The sequence below is a fragment of the Chelonoidis abingdonii genome, chromosome 22 (genome assembly GCF_003597395.2).
Source record: "Chelonoidis abingdonii isolate Lonesome George chromosome 22, CheloAbing_2.0, whole genome shotgun sequence".
Classification (NCBI taxonomy): Eukaryota; Metazoa; Chordata; order Testudines; family Testudinidae; genus Chelonoidis; species Chelonoidis abingdonii.
Genome location: NC_133790.1, coordinates 24,726,995 through 24,747,070, shown reverse-complemented (window position 1 = coordinate 24,747,070; position 20,076 = coordinate 24,726,995). Strand labels below are relative to the sequence as shown.

Below are 20,076 nucleotides of genomic sequence, written 5' to 3'. Positions count from 1 at the left end.
CTGGGAGTGGCTGGGTCACTACAAAAAGTAATTTTCCCTCTGCTGATACTCAGATCTTCTTGTGAACGGTTGGGAATGGCGGAAATCCACCTTGATTGCATTGGCCTCGTTAGCACTACAAAAGTAATTTTCCCTCTCTTGATATTCACCCCTTCTTGTCAACTGTTGAGAATAGGCCACTTCCACCTTAACTGAACTGGCCTCGTTAGCACTGACCCCCCCTCCCCACTTAGTAAGGTGACTCCCATCTTTTCATGTGCTGTATATATACTCTGCTTACTGTATTTTTCACTCCATGCATCTGATGAAGTGAGTTTTAGCCCACGAAAGCTTATGCCCAAATAAATGTGTTAGTCTCTAAGGTGCCACAAGGACTCTTCATTGTTTTTGCTGATGCAGACTAACATGGCTACCACTGAAACCTGAGCTCTTGAAGGAAGAACAACTGGAAGGCTATAAATAATACCAAGTGCAGACACATGAATAGCTGGGGGGTGGGTTACAATGGGGAACACCACAGTTTCCTCAGAAGTAAACAACAGCAACTCTCTCAGCAAATGGAGCTACACTGCAGCGAAGGTATTTTGCTGCCTGTTTCCAAAGAACCAGCAACCGCCAATGGCCAAGGAATGAGAGCAGTGAGTTGCTCTGGTGAACTCTGTTGCTAGCTGAAGAATAATGAGCATGAAATGCCCCTCGCTAGAGTAAAGACCAATTCTTCCCACATTCCTGCCTGGGTTTCATCTTAAAACTCTCAGCCAGCGAACGCCTTGAAAGATTATTTTGCTGCTCAGAGGAACGAGCCACCTGTGAATGCCTGTGTTCCTCTCGGTAACCAAGGATGCCACAGGTATTCACTAGCTACGCTTGCAGACTGTCCACTGAAAGCTGCCAGGAGGATGTCATGGCAACGCGCTACTGGTCTAACGCTGCTTTTAATTATCGGATGAAGAGGAACCAGAAAACTGGTGTCTGCAAGAGGCCACTTTTCAGCATCTCTCGCCTATTGTCGTTTTCACTTAATTGTTTCCTACCTCTGAAATCTTTCCAGCATCAGAGATTATCAGGCTGAAGAGGGCTCTGCAAACAAATTCATGGAGGGGAGAGAAGTTTGGAAGGTTCTTTGCAGAAGTTTTTTTTAAAAAAAAACAAATAAATCCAAGTTTTAAACTTTGCCTGGAACAACATTATTTCTCTCTCACACACGTATTAATATCTAGCACTTGAAATAGGGCAAGTTTCAGGAACCCCATTTTACAGATGGAAAAATGGAGTCACGGGGATGTTAAGGGACTTGCCCGAAGTCACAGAAATGCATCCGCAGGGATGCGCCGAGCTTTACAGACATCAAAGACACCAGACCTAGCTCAGAAGGGGAGGGACAGAGGTCAGGTGATTTACTGCCACCTTTGCAGCCCTCCCAGCTCTTGGAGCTGACTGGGAATTGATCCAGTGCCAAGAATAAGCTAAAGAAGATAACAGTCCCTCTAACCCATGCTCAGCTCCCTCCTCCCCCAGAGCTGTGACCAAATACCATAGGAAAGAAAGCCCATACATGTCAGTCCTTGCACTGGCCTGAAAGACTATTAGGTCTGGTGGGCCTCTCCCCCCCGCACCCTCAGAGATTAGGCACACTGCCTCCGCAGTAATCTTTTCCAGTTTGGAAAGAACCCAGACCCGCCCCTCTAATAGCATTTCCACTGGTCAGAATTCAGCATCCCAATTAACTCATCACCACTCCAGCTGTGACACACAGCCCAGGCCAACACTGCCTTTGTGTCTAAGGACCACGTCAGGTTTAGCAGGCTGAGGCTTGGGATATCTGTAGCAAGGGAGGTCTTAGATTCAGTGCCAGACAGGTGGGCTGGTTGGGGTGGTGGATGGAGTGGTCACGGTTATCACCAACGGCTCCGACAGAGAGCAATAGCAAGCATACCTTCAGCTTCCTTCACACCTTCCATCCACGGATCTCATACGTTCAGTTCCCCAAAACTTCTGTGGGGTAGGCCTCTCCGCCATTTTACAGAGGGGGAAACTGAGGCACAGGGCGGTGGACTGACCCACCCAGGGCTACTCAGTGTCTGAACCAGGATCAGAACCCAGAATCCTGGAATACCAGCAATCTAGCTATTAAACCGCACTCACTCCGAACCACTCCCCAAGGGTGTGCACTACTCAACCGTTTCCTAGCTCCATCACAGAGCTCCCACTCCCAGCTCCCTTACTCTGCTCAGCTTGCGCAGGCACCGCCCCCAACTCACTTACTTGGGTGTATGCGCCTCGTCCACTCGATGGCCCAGCTGGAACTCGTGTGACTTGCTCCGGTGCAAGGCGGTGAAGCCGGGGATGAGGTGAATTAGTTTCCGGGACGACGGGGGAGGTGTCCCTGGAGGTTTCAGCTTGTTCCTCCGCCTCACTGGCGGTGTGCCCGGAGGAGTCATGGTGGTGACTATGTTAGGCGTCCGTGGGGGGGTGTGAACAGGGTGCCGTTGCCGGGGGGACGGCGGCAAGGAGCGGTGGCCGGCTTCCAGTGGGGGACATAGCCCAGGATAGCCCTCCACAGTCAGTCTCTCCACGTGGGCGTACGTGGGTCCGTGGGCCGAACCCGGGTGACAGTAGTGCTGCATGCACTTGGACTGCACTTTGGGGCTCTGGGAAAGGTGGGTTCTGATCCACTGCATGGATTCGGGCTGGCACACAGGGCTGTTCTCCTTCCCTGTTTCTGGCGTCGGCCACTGGATGGTCCAGTCTTGCTTGGAAAGGCTGCCTCCTGAGGGAACAAACAAACAGCACTTCGCAATTAGACAGCTGGTGTTAAACACACACTCCCAATCACAGGCCTGATTTTCAGGGGTGCTGACCAGCCCCAACTCCCGCTGATGTCAGCAAGAGCTGCCAGTGCTCTGAACCTGTGAAAATCAGGCCTCCTCAGGTAGGATCTTGGTCATTATTTACAACAGCCAAACTGAGCCAGATGCATCACCTGCCTCTCACCCTGTGCCCCAGCTGCTTTCTACCAGGACATCATGACTGACAAGCCCAGAGGTCAGGGTACAAGCTTCTGCCAGAGAACTGACTTGGGCCCCACATCTTAACACCTTCAGAGTAGGGTGCAAAGATCTCTTCAGTCAGAAGAGAGTCAGGTTCCCTCTTAACACCTCAGACCTTTCGGGCAGGAGGCCATGCATGAGATATTGGAGAGCCAACCTCCCAGGACCTACAGCCTGCCCAGGCAGTGCTGTCATGAGCCTTATATTAGCCTCCTGCTACTCTGCCTTTAAAAGGCACATTCCATCCCAAAGGACCCCAGGGGAAACTAAAATGCAGCTCTTTCTGGGGTGGGAAATGAAGGGCAATTAGCACAGAACAGATTTTTTAGCAGGAGGCTGGCGGGGGGTCCAACTTTGGCCGGAATCCTAGGAGAATGGGTCTAGAGAATGAACTGCCTTGGCTCTCTCCTTCCCATCCCGCTCCCAGACATCAGTCCCTCTAAGTCAGGGTGCTTCTGTGGAGGCAGTCTGGGAAAAGCTTGTCCAGCTGCTTTCTGGGCCTAACACTATGTCTCTGTCTCCAGGGCAAACAATCCGGCACCTTTCAGCAGTGCTAAATGCGCTCTCTCCCTGCCCCACAGAACAAGGGCTCCAAGAGGAGTGCAGCCTTTGGGACACTCTGTGACACGTTCAGCACTGAAGCCGAAAAGGCTTTGTGAGTCACCCACATGCACAGCGGGGGGCTGTTTTCACTTTAGTCCCTGGAGAGCCTGGTGCGACGCATGCACTTAATGACCAAAGTGCTGAATGATGGTGACGGGATCACATCCTCCTCTCTCGAGTCCCGCCAGAGGATCCAGCATGAGCCTCTCTGGCAGGAATTCTGCTGTCTCAGCTCAGGACACTGGGGAAATGGGCATGGCACATTCCAGGAGCTGACACCCTCCTGTCTGCACGAGCAGTCCTCAGCCAGAGAGAGAGAACGCTGGGCTACAGAGCAGACACGTGTTCTCCTTATGGAAACGTATGGATCACCATGGCTCTGGAGGCCTCAGCCAAGACGAAGGCCTCTCTGTGCTGGGTGCCGTGAAACCACTGAGAGCCCCTGCCTCAAAGTAGGCAGACAAGACAGACAGACAGAGAGAAGAGGCAGAGAGGGGAAGTGACTTGTCCAGTCCTAGCAGATCAGTGCTATAGCCAGGAACTGACTTCAGGTCACCAACTCCCAGTTCAGAGCCTTCTCACCATATCCCATAGAGCCCCCTACACACCTCACCACATCCCCCCCACACACACACGCTTATTCAGGGCAGCTATTCCCATAGACTGACAACTACTTACACACAATTTCAGAACCCCAGGGCTTTCCTTTCAATAGACGGGTTACTGCTCCATACGATTCACATCATGGGAGCACCTGGAAGCTCCGGTCAGGGATCAGAGCCCCATTGTGCTGGGTGCTGTCCACACACAATGAGGAGACCGTCCCTGCCCCAAAGGGCTCACAGTCTAAGCAGAGGGGACAGACAATGGTTGGGAGAAAGGGAGTATTTTCCCCATGTGTAAGATGCGGATCAGAGGCAGAAAGAGGATAAGTGACTTGACCAAGGTCACACACTGGGCTGTAGCAGAGCTGGGAATTGAACTCCATGACTCGGATATGAGAGAACAGCCACAGAGATTCACAGGAAGGGCTGAGGTGATGGCTCGGTGCAAACACACACAAGAGACACAGCCTCAAAGGATTCTCCCAGCTCTCTCATTGTTAAGCCACGCTTGGCAGCTAAGATTTTTTTCCCCTCTGTCTTGTCTAGCACCTCCTCCACCGCTTCCCCTTCTACCCTGCTCACATGCATCCAGTCTTCCCTTCCCTATGCTTCTGTGTCCGCTCACGCTCCAAGTGGTGCCCAATGGATTCCACCTTCCTTGAGTGCCACCAGGACTCCAACTGTCTGACAAGAGCCAGCATCTCTTCCTCTCCCACCCGGCCAATTCTCACTTTCACATACACACAGATACCCACACAGCATAATTCCAGTTCTGCAGTTTTGAGAGATGGGGAATAAATAAAAGAAGCCACAAAGTGTCAACTAGCACAGTGATGGGTACACGCCCATCTGCAGTGACACTTTAGCAGTCTTTAAATGATGAACCAGATTCAAGCGCTCTTGTCTCAGTTCTTTTGATCCTCTCCTCTAATAAAACCTGAATCAAAATGGATTCTTTTCTTTTAAAAAGGAAGATTTTTTTCTCCCTCCCCCACTTTCTTTCATTATTAATTGCCCATCCTTTTCATGGGAATCATTTTATTTCAAGCGCTTGAGAAGAAAAAGGGGAATGGACTTTAGAAATGAAAGGTGTAGGATTTGATCAAAAAGAGCTTGGGGGGGTTTCTTCTGAATTGTACTGCTAAGGTGGGGGGAGAAGTTCTTATCAAAGAGAGAGACGTGGGGCTCGGGAAAGTCTGTCTTCAGATTAAAATTGAGCAGGTGAGTGGAAGTAAGATTTTGAGAGGCTGGTGTGAACATCAGAGGCGGTTTGTAGTGCTCGAGTATCTACTTACTATTTTAATATTACTGGGTCAGGGGAGCTTTCGAAGAGTTCAGTGGCTTCTTTAGGGGAACATGTCTGTTACCACAAAAAAAAAAAAAACCCACAGCCCCAAACCACATTTTAACTCCAAACATCTTTCTGTATCTGTTGCAGAACACAGAGGGGAGTCTATATTGAGGCTGTTGGGCACAGATATACCCTGCGGTTCTCTCTGGTTCCTAGGCTGGCTAACAAAGCTAGGGCCACCATGAAGAGTCTGCTTACATACCAGCCCGCACCCAGCAATGGTGGAGGGGCTGCTGCTGCCTTCGTGTTATTAACAAAACCCATGGGATAGAGAACAAAGAGAACTGTTAAAATCTCACGTCCTTTTCACTCTTCACTCTCCATCTAGCATGCAGGCCAGGCAACAGACTCCTTCCTGGTGGCTGCAGAAAAAAATCTTCACGTACCCCTTCACACCAGCTCTGCAGCATTGCCATGGCAAACGCTCTGTGGGAGAGAACGGTACGGCGGCAGATCCAGCGGTCCCACATCTCTCCTTCCCAGCACGGCCCATCAGCCTGAGCTCTGGGAGCTTGTACAAGAAGAGTTCTGCAGAGCGCGGGGTCCCCATGCACCTCCTCTGCCCTGCACACAGCACATGCTCACCGTGACATGTTCCTCAGGGGACCTGAAACGGGCTGATCGAAAAGCCCATTGACATCAATGGGAATTCTTTCCACTGGCTTCAACAGGCTTTGGATCAGATCCAGATTCCCAGGGCTATTTCTGAATGAGGAAGGGGTAAAGAGCAGGCAGGACACAGAGAATAGCCAAGACCTGAAGATAGGACACATCAGCTCCAAACAACAATCAGATTCTTCAGGTGACAAATCACTCACCTAGTACGTTATAACTTGATGGAAAGGAGCTGTTCAGGCCCAGAAATACATGCCTCAGCAGTGACATTCGCAGCCCTCCCGGGGAGCAGCCCCATGGACATGTCTGGTATGTGTGGGAAGATTTCCAAATGAGAAGTACAGGGGGGAGGTAGGGGAATAGTATCCAGAATGGGATGGGGTCAGGGGTATGCGGCGCATTAACTGATGGCCAACGCAGGAGAGGAACTGAAGGCAAAGGACGGAAGACGGGAAGAAAGTTGTGTCAGTAAATAGAGCAGGAGAAGATGAAATGAGGAAGAGAACAGGCCAGTAAAGCACTGCATGCAGGAGTGAAGCCAAGGATAAAGACTTCCCCAAGCCAAGCTATACTTTGCAGGTTCTACATGAGCTGAGATTAAAGAGCCAGACCTTCAGCTGATGGAAATGGACATCGTTCTACTGCCTCCACTGAGTCTGTCTGCATTTCCACCAGCTGAAGGCACAGCTCAGAGATTTCAGTTCTAAGGACAGGTCACAAGAGTGCTAGCCCCCTCCCAATGCAGGGCTCTTCCCTAGGGCCTCATCTAGTCTAATTTAAAATATCTCAAGCAATGGGACTTCCGTCACTTCCCTTGTGGGGCTATAGCACAGCCTAATGCAGCAGATAAATTACTCGGCTATTACAGTGATAAGCACGGTAGCAATGATTAGATTCAATTCAGTTCTTCAATGTTTTTCTCCTCAAAGGGCAAGTCTCTAAGGGAGAACTCCAGGATGGCAGCATGAAGTCTGCACTGGGGACCTCCATGGGCGCTGGCAGAAACCCTTCTCCATCCCTCCAGGCTGCGCAGCCAGAGGAGAGCCACTCCACAGCTACCACTGACGTCTCAGAGCTGGAACAGCCTGCACCATCCAGTGTGGTCCCCCTTCGTGGAGGAGAACTGGCCAATGGACCCACTAGCCCATTCCTCTCCCAACCCAATCCCCTCGTGCCCATGGAGCACCAGCAAAGCTAAGCTCCACAGAATGCAGAAGACAAGGACCATGGGACGAGGTCCCTGCATTTTGCCTCTTATCAATAGTGGAGCCACACCCATGGTGGGCTCAAGGCCCTCAAGGGACATGGGGTCAGTGGGAGGATTTGCCCCCAAGAAACTTGATCTTGCTGAAAAATGGACGCAGAGAAAAGCAGCTGGGATCAGTATGGGTCTACAAAACAGACATTGCTCCTCCTTGTTTAAAATGTTCTATAGATCAGCTAATACAAAATGCATAATAAAGATCAACAATCAGCAAAAGCAGCAGAGTCCTGTGGCACCTTATAGACTAACAGACGTATTAGAGCATGAGCTTTCGTGGGTGAATCCCACTTCGCTGGATGCATGCAGTCACTGATACGCAGTAAAGGTCCTCAGCCAAACATCTTAGGCCTTATCTACCTACAAAAGTGCTTTAACTACATTGGTACAGCTAGAACACTACAACCCTCCTAGTGTAGATGGAATGATACCCGGCGAAAGGTGCTTAGACCGGTATAGCTTGCTCCCACTCCCAGTTATACCAGGATAAGGTACAGTCTACACTACAGAGACTGTACCAGCATAGCTACGTTGCTGTAGCTATACTGGCACAGCGCTGTAGTGTAGACACAGCCTACACCCATTAAAGAGGTTTCTCCATCAGTGTAGGAACACCATCTCGCCAAGCAATGGTAGCTATGTCGACAGAGGTACGTTTCTGTTGACGTAGTTGTATCTATACCGGGAGTTAGGTCAATGTAGCTATGTCAGTCAGGGTAGGGTGTGGATTTTTCACACGTGACCAACACAGTTGTATCAACTTAAACTTTTTACGTGTCAACCAGACCTAAGTCACTTTTATACAGGTGTAACCACATCCCATGATAGAATAACCATCAGTTAAAATAATCACACCCTTCCCTGGCAGTTACACTGGTACAAAACACACATAACCCAGTCTGTAAAGTGCTTTTAAAAGCATAAGTGAATGAAGACTCAAAACACCCCTGAGAGGCAGGGAAACATTATCATCAAGCCTACTGGAGTTGAAAGGCTCAGCTGTGGTCCCTAGCCCTTAGACACCATCCTGGTGGCAATTAGGGGACATAAAGGAGCTGTAAGGACCTGGAGGAAAACTAAACAATACCTGGGAGCCCTGACTCGCAAGTCTCTGCTCTCACTGCTGCTTCCTAGCTTGCAAGGTAACAACTATCCTGGACCTGGGCTAATGACACACCAAGGAAGTTGTCCCAGGTGTTTGCATCACTGAATACAGGAACCAAGGAATCTTGGGTTCTTATAACTATTCTATACTAAAACTATGCTGCAAGAACATCAGGTTTGTAATGAGAAGGCCTCAAAGGTCAGGAATGGCCAAAGATAATGTTGTACATGTAAACTTCACTCCAACCCTTGGTGGAAGTCACCCCGTGAGAGAGTCATCAGTGCAGTGCCACCATCCCACATCAACCCAATTTTTTGGGCTGCAGTGGCCGTGAAGTGCTGCATTGGCCTCAGGCTGGCCCTCTGCAGGGGGTGACTGTCACCATGTCTGAGGCAGTGCAAATGAGGTCCCTGCTTCAGTGCAGCCCACAGACTGTTTGCAAGAACAGCAACAACAACGTAAATCTGAAGTGCCCTGAAGTCAAAGGGCTTACTTCAAACGGACAGACCATTGTAACGGAGCAGAATCTAGCCCTCAGAAGGGATGGATGAGGCATTAATTTAACAATGAGCACAGAAATCTTTTAGCACAAAATATATATTTAAGAATAACTGGATTAAAAAGTGTAATTAATTTGCAAAAAAATGCTCAATCATTTTATGTTTGTGCCTGGCAGACTACATGCACCCTGCCTCTATTGTAGGCTCCAGCAAGTTCTTTAAAATTAAGCACCATGCCCCTGGGCTCGGCTCTGCTCCTCTCTCTTGCGCTACCAGCTCAAAGACAGTGAGCCAGCTAGTCCCAAGGCTGAGCACCTTTCATTCTCAAGTCCTGCTTTGCAGGCAGCTGAGAACAGAAGCAGTGAGAGGAAAGTAGAGAGCACAGGGGACATTGCAGAGAAGAGTTGCCCCGTGCCTTAGAGGCAGGAGTTTTTGCAGGTATGTGGATATGAAGCTATCAGGGTAGCAGCCTGTAGAAGGCACAGGGATCTGAACTGTGCCACTGTGCAGCCATTATGTAAATCCTTGTGCTCCGGCCAGCTATTAACATCCCTTAGCCCATCAGAGCACATGGATTTGTGTGTTGTAAGGTGACTGAGAAAACCACACAACTTTATGTAACTCAGAACACACCAGCCAATAAGTGTGCAAAGATTTGCATAACGGGCAGGCAGCCCTGCAGTTGCGGGTCAGGAATAGTTCATCGGCACACCAGAGCACTCTCTAGCTAGGACAATTCCTTCCCTAGATAAACAGCAATAATCATTAGACAATTAATGATGACCAACACTTCCTAAACATCAGAGTAGACTGGCCACAGGGAATCTAGCACAGCAAGACCACAACCGGTGTGTCAGCCTAAGACACTGACAAGTAAGGTCTCCAATATTTCATTGCCAAAAGCAGCGGAAAGACGCTGTGCTGCAGCTTGTCCTAAGCATCTCAGCTCTGTCCTCTCCTCTCATTTCCTATCTGCGGTCAGCCACTATTCATTCTGATGGCTGACGATGTCATAACGAAATTGCTGCACTCCTGGGTAAAAATAACTGGGTATTTCAATGGTGGGTGCGTCATGCCTAAATATAACCCGGTAAAGCTTGGGGAATGTATTTTAAACACACACAACTGCCTGCGTGCATGTACAGGGCACTTCTCTTTGATCAGATTTGGTTAAACGGGGAATGCATTTTAGAGCAGGAAAATACTATTTTCACAAACTATTAAATTCAAGACAATTTTATTCCATCAGTCATGGACTTTCTTGGACATTATTACTGCTCTAAGGGAAGAGGATCTGGCTGGGAAGAGGGCAGGAGGAAACACAAGATAGGGGAACAGAGACACAATATCTACTTCCAGTCCTGCAACTGGATTGACATAAGCAGGCCCCACTCCCACATGGGTTACCAGAACTGGGCCGACTGCATTGATCTACTATTCCATATAACACATAGTAGGCACAGATATATTATGGCCTTGTGTCATAAACCGATAGCTAAGGATTAATGTTTCTTTTACCTGTAAAGGGTTAACAAAGGGAACCAAACACCTGACCACAGGACCAATCAGGAAACCGGATTTTTCAAAGCTCAGGGAGGGAAGTTTTGGGTGTGTGTCCTTTGTCTACCTCACACCTGTCTATCTCTCTCGGCTGAGAGGGTATCTTTCTATCTCAAGCTTCTAATCTTCTGTTTCCCAGTTGTAAGTACAGGGATAAGAACAATATAGTTTTTTATATTGTTTTTGTATTACATGTTGTAGTTGCTGGAATTTTAAAAAATTGTATATCTCTTCTTTGCATAAGGCTGTTTATTCATTTTCTTTTAAGAGAAATTGATCCTGTATATTGTCCAACTTGATACAGAGAATATTTTTATGTCTTTTCTTTCTTTTTTAAAAGTTTTCTTTTTAAGACTGTGTTGTTTTTCCTAGTTAGAACTCACAGGGAACTGTGGGGAGGAAGGAAACCGGGGGGAAGGGAAATCTCTTTGTGCTCAAATTGCAAGCTTACCTTTGCAGGGACACTGACTGAGGGTGAAAAAACTTGATCTCTCTGTGTTTGCATTTCAAGGACTTGAAACGGTATTGCCTATGAGTAACCAGGCGGGAAGCCAGGAGGAAATAAAGAGAGACAAGGTTTTTATGGGGTATTTTCCCTTTGTTGTAGACTCAGGGCATCTGAGTCTTGGGGTCCCCCAGGGAAGTTTTGGGGAGACCAGAGTGCGCCAGACACTGGGAATTCTGGCTGGTGGCAGCGCTATCAGATCTAAGCTGGTAATTAAGCTTAGAGGAATTTATGCTAGGCACCCACATTTTGGATGCTAAAGTTCAGAATTGGGATTTATGCTTATGATACCTTGTAATCAAACGCAGAACCAGTCAATAAGCTCCATTTATTGCCCCTTCACCTGCACTCTGCCCATTAATCTGACACTCCAAACAGCTGAGTAGCTCCAAATAGCCACTTTTCATTTTAAAAGATCTGCCAGAAATAGTCCCCACCACCACCACCCCAGATGACTCAAGCTTGAGACCCAGGCCTAGCTACATATTCAGTCATGCACCACTCCTGAATTAACGCTTAGAACCCTGCAAATCCATGGATATCTGCTTTGTATCAATTTTGCAGAGTGTGGAGCGGATGCGGATACAAATTTTGTATCCACGCAGGACTCTATTAATGGTCTGATCTTTCCAAACCCATTAGGGTCAAGAGCTTTGGGGGAGATCCACAGCTTCCAATAGGGTGCACAGCATTTGCTTCCAGCCCTGGAAGGTCTGGAGAGAAAAGACCCTAAAATCTCAGCAGAAGAGCTATTTGGAATTGTTTTTAAGGTTTCTAAAATGTATCGTTTGTTGTTTTCCTCTCTTTCAACATACCGTAAACCTGGACTGATGGTACCTATGGCAACCTGACTTTTCAGACAGAGGGATAATCAAAAAAAAATACCAGTAACCTTTCTATTTATAACTACAGAACTCAAAGGAAAAAAGTGCTAGCAATACTGTAGCATGTACTATACAAATGCCAGCATATGTTCTGTGCATGCCACATATTTCACTTCGGAAATACAGGCTGATAAAACCATTAGCCCAGTCCATCAGGTATTCACGCATCTTCCCTCCCACTCATCATCATCAATTCTAGTCAAATGCTTCTCCTTCACCCCACCGAGAGGAAGACCAGATACTTGGAGGTGTGCGTGACAGAAGTGGCACTATCTTTGGAAGATCTTACTGTATCAAGTTAACATATCATGGTGGCTCAGGGATTGTATGCAATTCCAGGGGGGAGCATGACCACAGCCCTCCAGGAATTAATAATAGTAGGAGATGATTATGCAAATTCACTCACGCTATAATGCCTTCAGAGAGATACCACTAGTTGGTGAGGTTCACAGATACTGGTTCAAAGTGGATCCTTCACAAACAAATAGGCAAATGAATAGACAAAGAAGGGACTTTTGGAAACAGCCTGAGCTTAAACTGACTCAGGGCCTTCATTCCGATCCAGCAAATGGACAGGACCCTCGGGCCCCCGATCCTCCCTGGGAAGGGTTGCAAGGACTTTGCCCTACTGAGGCCCAATAAGAGTGATGGGTGACTCTGCTAAGCTTCTAACATGTGTATAGGAACTTGGATTGTTCTTTAGGTTTTCATTGTAATGCTTTCACCTTATGTCAGGGCTCGTAACTGGTCTGTTTCATCTAGTGGTCGGAGCCAGGAGAAGAGTCAGAGTCATGGTCACATCTTGATTGATTATTTAATTAAAATGTTCACGCTAATTAAGGAAGTTCCTAGGAAATCTTTGCTTTTCCACCAATCTATCAACAAGGCTACCCCTTGTTTTTTCTGATCTTATTGAAAAACATATTTGTTAGGTTTCATACAATCTTTTTCTCAAAATCCTGCGAAAACTACTCTATTACTTTTAAATACAAAACCTAAACGGTGGTGCTAACCATCTGTGTCCCTTTAAATATATCCAAATATCCCAACTAATGAGTCTGCGGTTAGCCACATCCCCAAAGCGTGTGTGTTATAATCTCATCTGGATACTTAGGGAGTCAGTCATGTGCATGAAACCGACTCATCTTAATGAAGAGGTATTAGTCATTATGTAAGTGACAAATGGAAGCCATCTATCTCTCCATTCAACTCATCTGGAGAGGGAATGGATTTTGGGGCGGAGGGGGCAATCTTCGTTATTTCAGAGCTGGTGTATTTGTCTGATAATTGGACTGGTGAGCCAGACTTGATGATTCGCCTGTGCAATTATTACAGTAGGTTTCCCTTGTTTAGATGCCGAATATTAATATTGTTTTTAAGAGAAACGATTTCTAGTGTGCGGCAATTTTAGCTGAATTACCCTCCTCCCCTTCCCAGCTAAACAATGAAGGGCGTTAAGTAAGCCAAACGCCTGTCATGGTGATTTATTAGTGTGGGCACAGAACGAGAGTGGGAAGAAATGCAGCTTTCGCTCCATTAATAAACCCACAGAGTGACTGGGACAGCAGGGGCCTTTTCCCAACACCGCAAGCGCAAAAAGTCTCTCACAGGAGGAAGGGGTGGGAGAGACAAATGTGCAGGATGCTCTGACTCCTCCAAGTTGGGGCTGACAGGCATCCTCTTGTCTCACACCACAGCTTCAGAGATACCTATCACAAGGAGCGGCCTTTGAGGCCTCATCTGCCAGAGAGGCACTGACACATGTCTTGAGGAAATGGCTGCGTGGCGACATGGCTGACCTTTTATCCCCGACACAGAGCTTTGAAGCCTTAGATCTCTGCATAAAGAGGATGCAAAATAGATGCTCTCTCTTTCTCATTCGTCATTTATTAAGCAGTGTGGCTTCCCAGAACGACTTGGGTGACAGCTGTCCTGTCTCTGGGCTAAGTTGTCCATCGTTCGTGCACTCACTCTCTCAGATTTAATTAAAGGATGAGAAGCCCCTTATGAACCATTCCATTAAAAAAACTAATTGGAGAAACAGACGAGAATTTGCCTGTGCTTAGTGAAGTACCTGCACTTATAACAAAAAGGCCAGGAGGCAGCAAAGTTCCACAGAAAAGCTCTTTTTCCTTTTCAAACTAAGGGTTTTTGGGGTCTGTCTCTGAGTCAACCCACAGCAATGATGGCAGTGGGGGCTTTGCCATTGACTTCATGGAGTGCAGGATCAGGGCCCATGATAAAAGGATACATAAGGGGATAGGCCAAAATCTAAGAATAGTGTACTGTCATTTTCATGGAAGGGAATCTTCAGCGGGTCATCATCTGTCTGCTAGTCTACTCACAACTCTACTTGATTCAATTCCACCTCGCTCAAGTTGAGAGAGTATGTTCAAAGGACCCAGAAGCAGTTTGTGCCGTAAAAGGGCCGACTTTCCTAACTCAGCCTCCAAAACCGTACCTCCAAGCTTTGCCCCTGCACAGCCAGGCATTTCTGTGGGTGCAGACGTGTTCAGACTTCCAACTCCCCAAGGCAGATGTGGAGCACACAGAACTTGTGAGCACAGGCTCAAGGCCTGCCTGAAAACTTGACTCTGTTATCTATATATTTTTAACCTCACCATTTTTTTGTGATCGTTCCAATTTTCTCTTAAGAGGCTTATTTTTTTCTTCTTCTTACTGGGTTTATCCTCTTCCACTGGGTAAATATGGATTTCAGCTAAGGCTTTTAGGCTTAAGATTTGACCTCAGTATCTCTTTGTGGTTCTACCATCCCTTTTATTCACATCACATTCCCAGTCCCAATTTTCTTCTCGTCACCTTCACTACCTCCAAATGCACACATGCGCGCGCGCACACACACACACACACCCCTCTTAAAGAGCCAGGACTGACTGACAAATATACGATGACAGATCATTTTTCCCCTTAGATAATAAGCTCCACTCACAATTCACTAGTCACACACCATTAATTCTGAAATCCACAGCGCCTCTACTGGGATCTCATTTAATATTAAATATTAAATTAATCCTGTTTGAGTCCAAAATCAGTGCTTTATCTGCCACTAAAATATTGCTTCCAAGTCTAAGGGTTCATAGCCATGATGGAGAAGAATCTGTTACACTCACGTTAACCCAATAAGCAGGTTTTTAATAACCAGTGCACACTACATTTCACGTACTAACAAGCTTTAGCTTGTAAGCTATTCAGGGCAGGCACTGCATTCGGAAACTGTTCTGTACAAGCGTATTGTCAGCATTTAACAACACTGCACCATAGAGAGCAGTAGGTCTATACAGCTAAACCTCCAAAGTTAGAAACTTGGCCCAGGTCACAGCCCATGGCAACAGCACAGTCAAGCACAAAAGTCAAGTGCCCTGTCCCCAGCCCGGTCCACTAAGACACAATCCCCCTCTGGCTGGCTCCAGGCAAGGTTATCAAATCCAACTCCATGGACCTTTCATGGTGCATAACCTTGATTTGCTTACACAGGTCCTTGGAGGGTACGAGACCCACTCCATCCCTCTACCCTAATCTAACTCCCTTGGACACTGGGTAGCTGCTGAATATTGAAAATCATTCTTGTAGAGCTTCATTATGTGACACATGCAATAATGAGCTGTTTTCTCTTCCCCCCACACCATTTCCCCTGGGAAATTAGGTGGCTCTAATTAAGGACTCCAATAGAGATGGATGGAAGAGGTTAACTTTGCACCTCATTCCAACTTTATTAATATAAATCTTGGCTCTGCTATTGTACCTGTGACTAAAACACACAATGTTTTAAAGAGGCAGTAACCCATTTATAAATTATATGGTAGGACCTTAAGTACAGCTTTTTTGTTTAAGACTCAAGGCATATGTAAAATATATACCTGAAAATGCACCATAGGGTATATTTTAATTCATTCCAGTGAGTTCAGGAAATCCAGCATAACACAGACCTGAGGTTTATTTTCACATCTCGCCAAAATATATTTAAAAATACAGAACATGTTTTAACCCAAGAATGAACAAATCGATCTTCTGAATATTTGTCAGTTGGAAAGTAGCAATCAGAAAATACAGTGTCCAAATGACTCTGCTGTGCTGGTCAAATGTTCCTGACCACTAGATTGGATGGGGCCACCAAAGTCTGCATAACTTCAACTCTAGACTGACCAAATCCCGTTGCCTCTCCACAGCCCCAGATGTGAATAAACCAAGCTTTGGCCAGGGCAGACAAAGCCTTAGCTCTCCCAGGCTTTTTTATTTTGAATATGCAATATCTCTGGCCGCTTTGCTCCGCCCTCCGGACAAGCAGGTGCTCAGCAGCCAGTGGTTTCAAGCACCCTTTCATCAGCAGACAGCAGCCAAAGATGAGGGTGTTTGTTTAGAGTTTCTCAATTCCTACTGTGTGTCCCCCAGTGTCTGCTGCCTGCTCTGCTCTCTGGGCTGAGCGAACAGCAGGGAAGGGCAAATCAGATCCAAACGTTCCGCTGCCTCCCCACCCCCCAAACAATGCAGTGCCTGAGACCAAACTGTTAGAAATGCAAAAGTGCACTGGCCAGCGTGAACCTTCCACCATTTGCATATTCAGCACGTGCTGAATGGGAGCCCCTGCAAAACCCAACGCTGTGGCCTGCAGAATAATATTGCTTTGTACCTGACATCAGTAGAGGAGAAACATTGTCATCCACCAAGGTCTGAGCCTCAGGAAAGAAAAAAATAACGACAAAGATTAAAGGATAAAGTCACTTCCCAGCACTCGTAGAGGAACTCTTGGCTGCCAGGTACATCCTCCAGAGCCCAGGACTCTGCTTCTCATATCAAAGCGCAGATTACAAAGGGGAGACCACCACAGAGCTACAGAGTCCCTCGGGCCACAGGAGGTCTTACAGAGAAAGTGTTCAGGCTACGCTGTGCTTTCCCTGGCTAGGAGGGATTCTAGGATGAGGGGCTTGCAGTCATGGAGCCTCAGACTGTGATCTGCTCACATGTCCTACTAAGCCAAGTCAGGTCTGGTCAGTGCTGAGATGGGAGACTGCCCAGGAGCATTCAGAGTACATTGGTTATAGCCCACGAAAGCTTATGCCCAAATAAATGTTAGTCTCTAAGGTGCCACGAGGACTCCTCAGTGTTATTGGTGATTCAGTAGGTGGTGCTATTCCATCTGAGTCAATACTGGTAGGAGTCCGCATTAAAATTAAAAACAACAGAGAGAGGGGAATTATCCAGATCAGTGGTTTTTAACCTGTGGTCCGTGGACCCCTGGGGTTGCTCAGACTATCTCTGAGATATCCAAAGGGGTCCGCACCTCCATTTCAAACTTTTTAGGGGTCTGCAAATGAAAAAACATTGAAAACCACAGCTCTAGACTGTTCCAGATCTGAAACAGGGTGTGGGTCAGCCTCAGCTCCTGGTGTGGATGAAGGTTCCCCTAGGTCCTTGCATCATTCACATCATCCCTATTTCAACTGCTCCCTCTCCCCTATCAGGGTCTGCACCTTTTGGACAGTCCAATTAGACGGCATGACTTGGGACTGAAACCAGCAAATCTAGGCAGTGTTTTTAGAAGCAAAGATTAAAAAAACCTACAAGATAAAGACTTATCAAGATTTTGCACTTACCTAAAGTGTCAGAGTGCTCTATAACAGAGGTTCTCGGCAGGGGGTTGCGAGGTTATTACATGGGGGTTACGAGCTGTCAGCCTCCAGCCCAAACCCCACTTTGCCTCCAGCATTTATAATAGTGTTAAATATACAAAAAAAGTGTTTTTAATGTATAAGGGGGGTCGCACTCAGAGGCTTGCTGTGAGGTCACCAGTGCAAAAGTTTGAGGGCCCCTGCTCTGTAAGGATGGATCAAGTGCCACTAGCCCCACTGTACCAAGGCAGAAATGGAGGCACACAAATTAAACTTGTAAACCAAAAACAGTTTCATTCAGAAAGTATTAGTTGCTAAGCCGGTAGGTGTGTTAGAACAACTAACGTCCCAACCCAGCATCATGCTCTTTACACAAAGCCTACAAGGAGTCAACAGGCAAACTGCGGGCTGAAACCAGATCTCCAGATGCTTTTGAATGGACCCCCCCCCTCAAAAGTATTTACTTATTTATTATTATTTTCTGTGGTGTCTGGACCTTGACTGTCCCTTAACCAAGAAATTTGGACCTTGACAAAAATACAATTGGCTACCCCAGGTCTGTACCTTTTCTAAACCCAAATGTTAGGCTGTCTGGAAAGAATTAAGGGATTCCGCCCATTCTTTGCTCTTTTCTAAATCTCCATTACTCCCTATCCCCTCCCACCGATTTACACCACCCTTACCCAGGCTCCCAAGAGTTGCAAAGAATAGACCAAGTTACTGGGTAATTTCTGGGAATAGGTCCTTTGGCTAGGGAACAGGATTTTATGATGAAGTAGTAATTGGTTGGATGGAAGAGCAGAAGCCCCTTCCAGCAGGGGGAAAAAGGGCTGTTACATCAACCAGGGGACAGAGCTGGGACACATGGGCCCTAGTGGGGATTTTTAAGTCAGGCAGCTGTTAAAGACTGGGCAGAGCCTTCTTGCTCACCCCACTGGAAGGCACCAAGATGGGGGAGAGGCCACTGAAAAATCAGAGCTATTCCAATCATCCTTGAGGTGTCTGGCGAGAACAGGGAAATGCCACGGCTTATCCCCACTCCCCCAAAGATGGGCTAGGGAGTAGCTGTCATAGCAACGCAGCAGACCCAAGGTCCATCTATCCCTATCTTGTCTCAGACACTGGCCAGCCCCAGCTTCTTCAGAATAAGCTGTAAGAACCCCACAGTAGGCAGCTGTGGGATAATCTGCCCCCACTACCCCCACGCAGGTCCCATCCGAATCCCTACTAGTGAAGAGATTGGCTTAAACCCTGAAGCCTAGTCTGATATCTCATCCAACCCCGTGTCAGAGCAAAACCAAGCTAGTTTGGATGGTTAGGATGCAACTGGTGGGTCCTGTGGAGTCTCTGAACTTTGGGGCATGAACATACCTGAGAATAGCAGCTGATGCTAACCCTCCCTGAGGAGCTGGTTTCAAGACTCGTGCCCCTGACAGAAGGAGGGTCGTTAACTCCATCAAGGACCTCGCAGCACACAATCTGTTCAGTTAAATCCCAAACGAAGCACTAGCCTTTTCTCTGGGTAGTTAGTTTGCCATGCACTGGTGAATGTCACGTCACTCATGACAGAGAAAGAGGGGGAAAGGTGAGCGCAGGGAAACAAACTGCAAAAGGAAACATGATTACCGCAGTGGATTCCTCCTCCTTTAAAACAAAGGCCCCAGCAGGCATTTCTCTCTGTGGGCCCACCAGTCCGTGTAGCATGATGCGACAGCTTTCCCAGGGCTGAGTGCCATCAGATGTTCTCATCAATCCACTTTTTCTTTATTAAATCAACGCTGCTCATGCAGAATTCATTTAATTTCTCCTTCTCCCCTTAAGCTACAAGCGCGGGGAGAGCTTGCTTGAGGTCTTAGTTCTTCCCTTCCTTTCAATCCGGTAACATTTCATCACAGGGAGTTTGCAGTTTCCAGTTCTGAACTTAAGCATATGTCAATTCCAGATAACAGTGCTGGCCAGTGGTTTGAAGAGGGGACTAGGTGTCGGTCCACCTGGGTGCTGTTTACACTGTGGGTGGGGATGTTGGCCTAGAGCTTAGAAAAGGCGTCAATTCTGGGTTTTGTGTCTGGCTCTCTCACTGACTTGCTGTGTGACCTTGGGTGAGTCCCACTGCATCTGTGCCTCAATTCAGTCTCCTACAGAAGAGGTGAGTTACAATATGAACCTCTTAGGGTGCATGAGGAGGATCAGTTAGCCGTTGCTTGTAAAGCACTTTGAGACCTTCTGCCAAGAGCTGCTACGTAAGGGCAAAGAATGATTAGCAACGCCAACCCTGAAAAAGCTCAAGTGTTAGGTACGGCTCAGCATTCCTACAAGAAGCTGCTGTATGTACTGGTTATCTCCAGTAAGGTCAGGCTCACATTGGCTGGCCCTGTGCGTTCTCCTAATCCTCCTGTCCCCTTTAAGGAAG

At 47.4% G+C, this 20,076-nt stretch overlaps 1 protein-coding gene across 2 annotated transcripts in view; it reads right to left on the bottom strand.

Annotated features, from left to right (window-relative positions):
• The window catches only part of KSR2 (kinase suppressor of ras 2), a 281,411-nt gene that overhangs the window by 208,422 nt on the left and 52,913 nt on the right, over nt 1-20,076 (bottom strand). For both annotated transcript variants that reach the window (XM_032800013.2, XM_032800014.1), the window contains exon 4: nt 2,266-2,770. In XM_032800013.2, the coding sequence (XP_032655904.1) occupies nt 2,266-2,770 (505 nt within the window). The remainder of the gene's footprint in view (nt 1-2,265; nt 2,771-20,076) is intronic.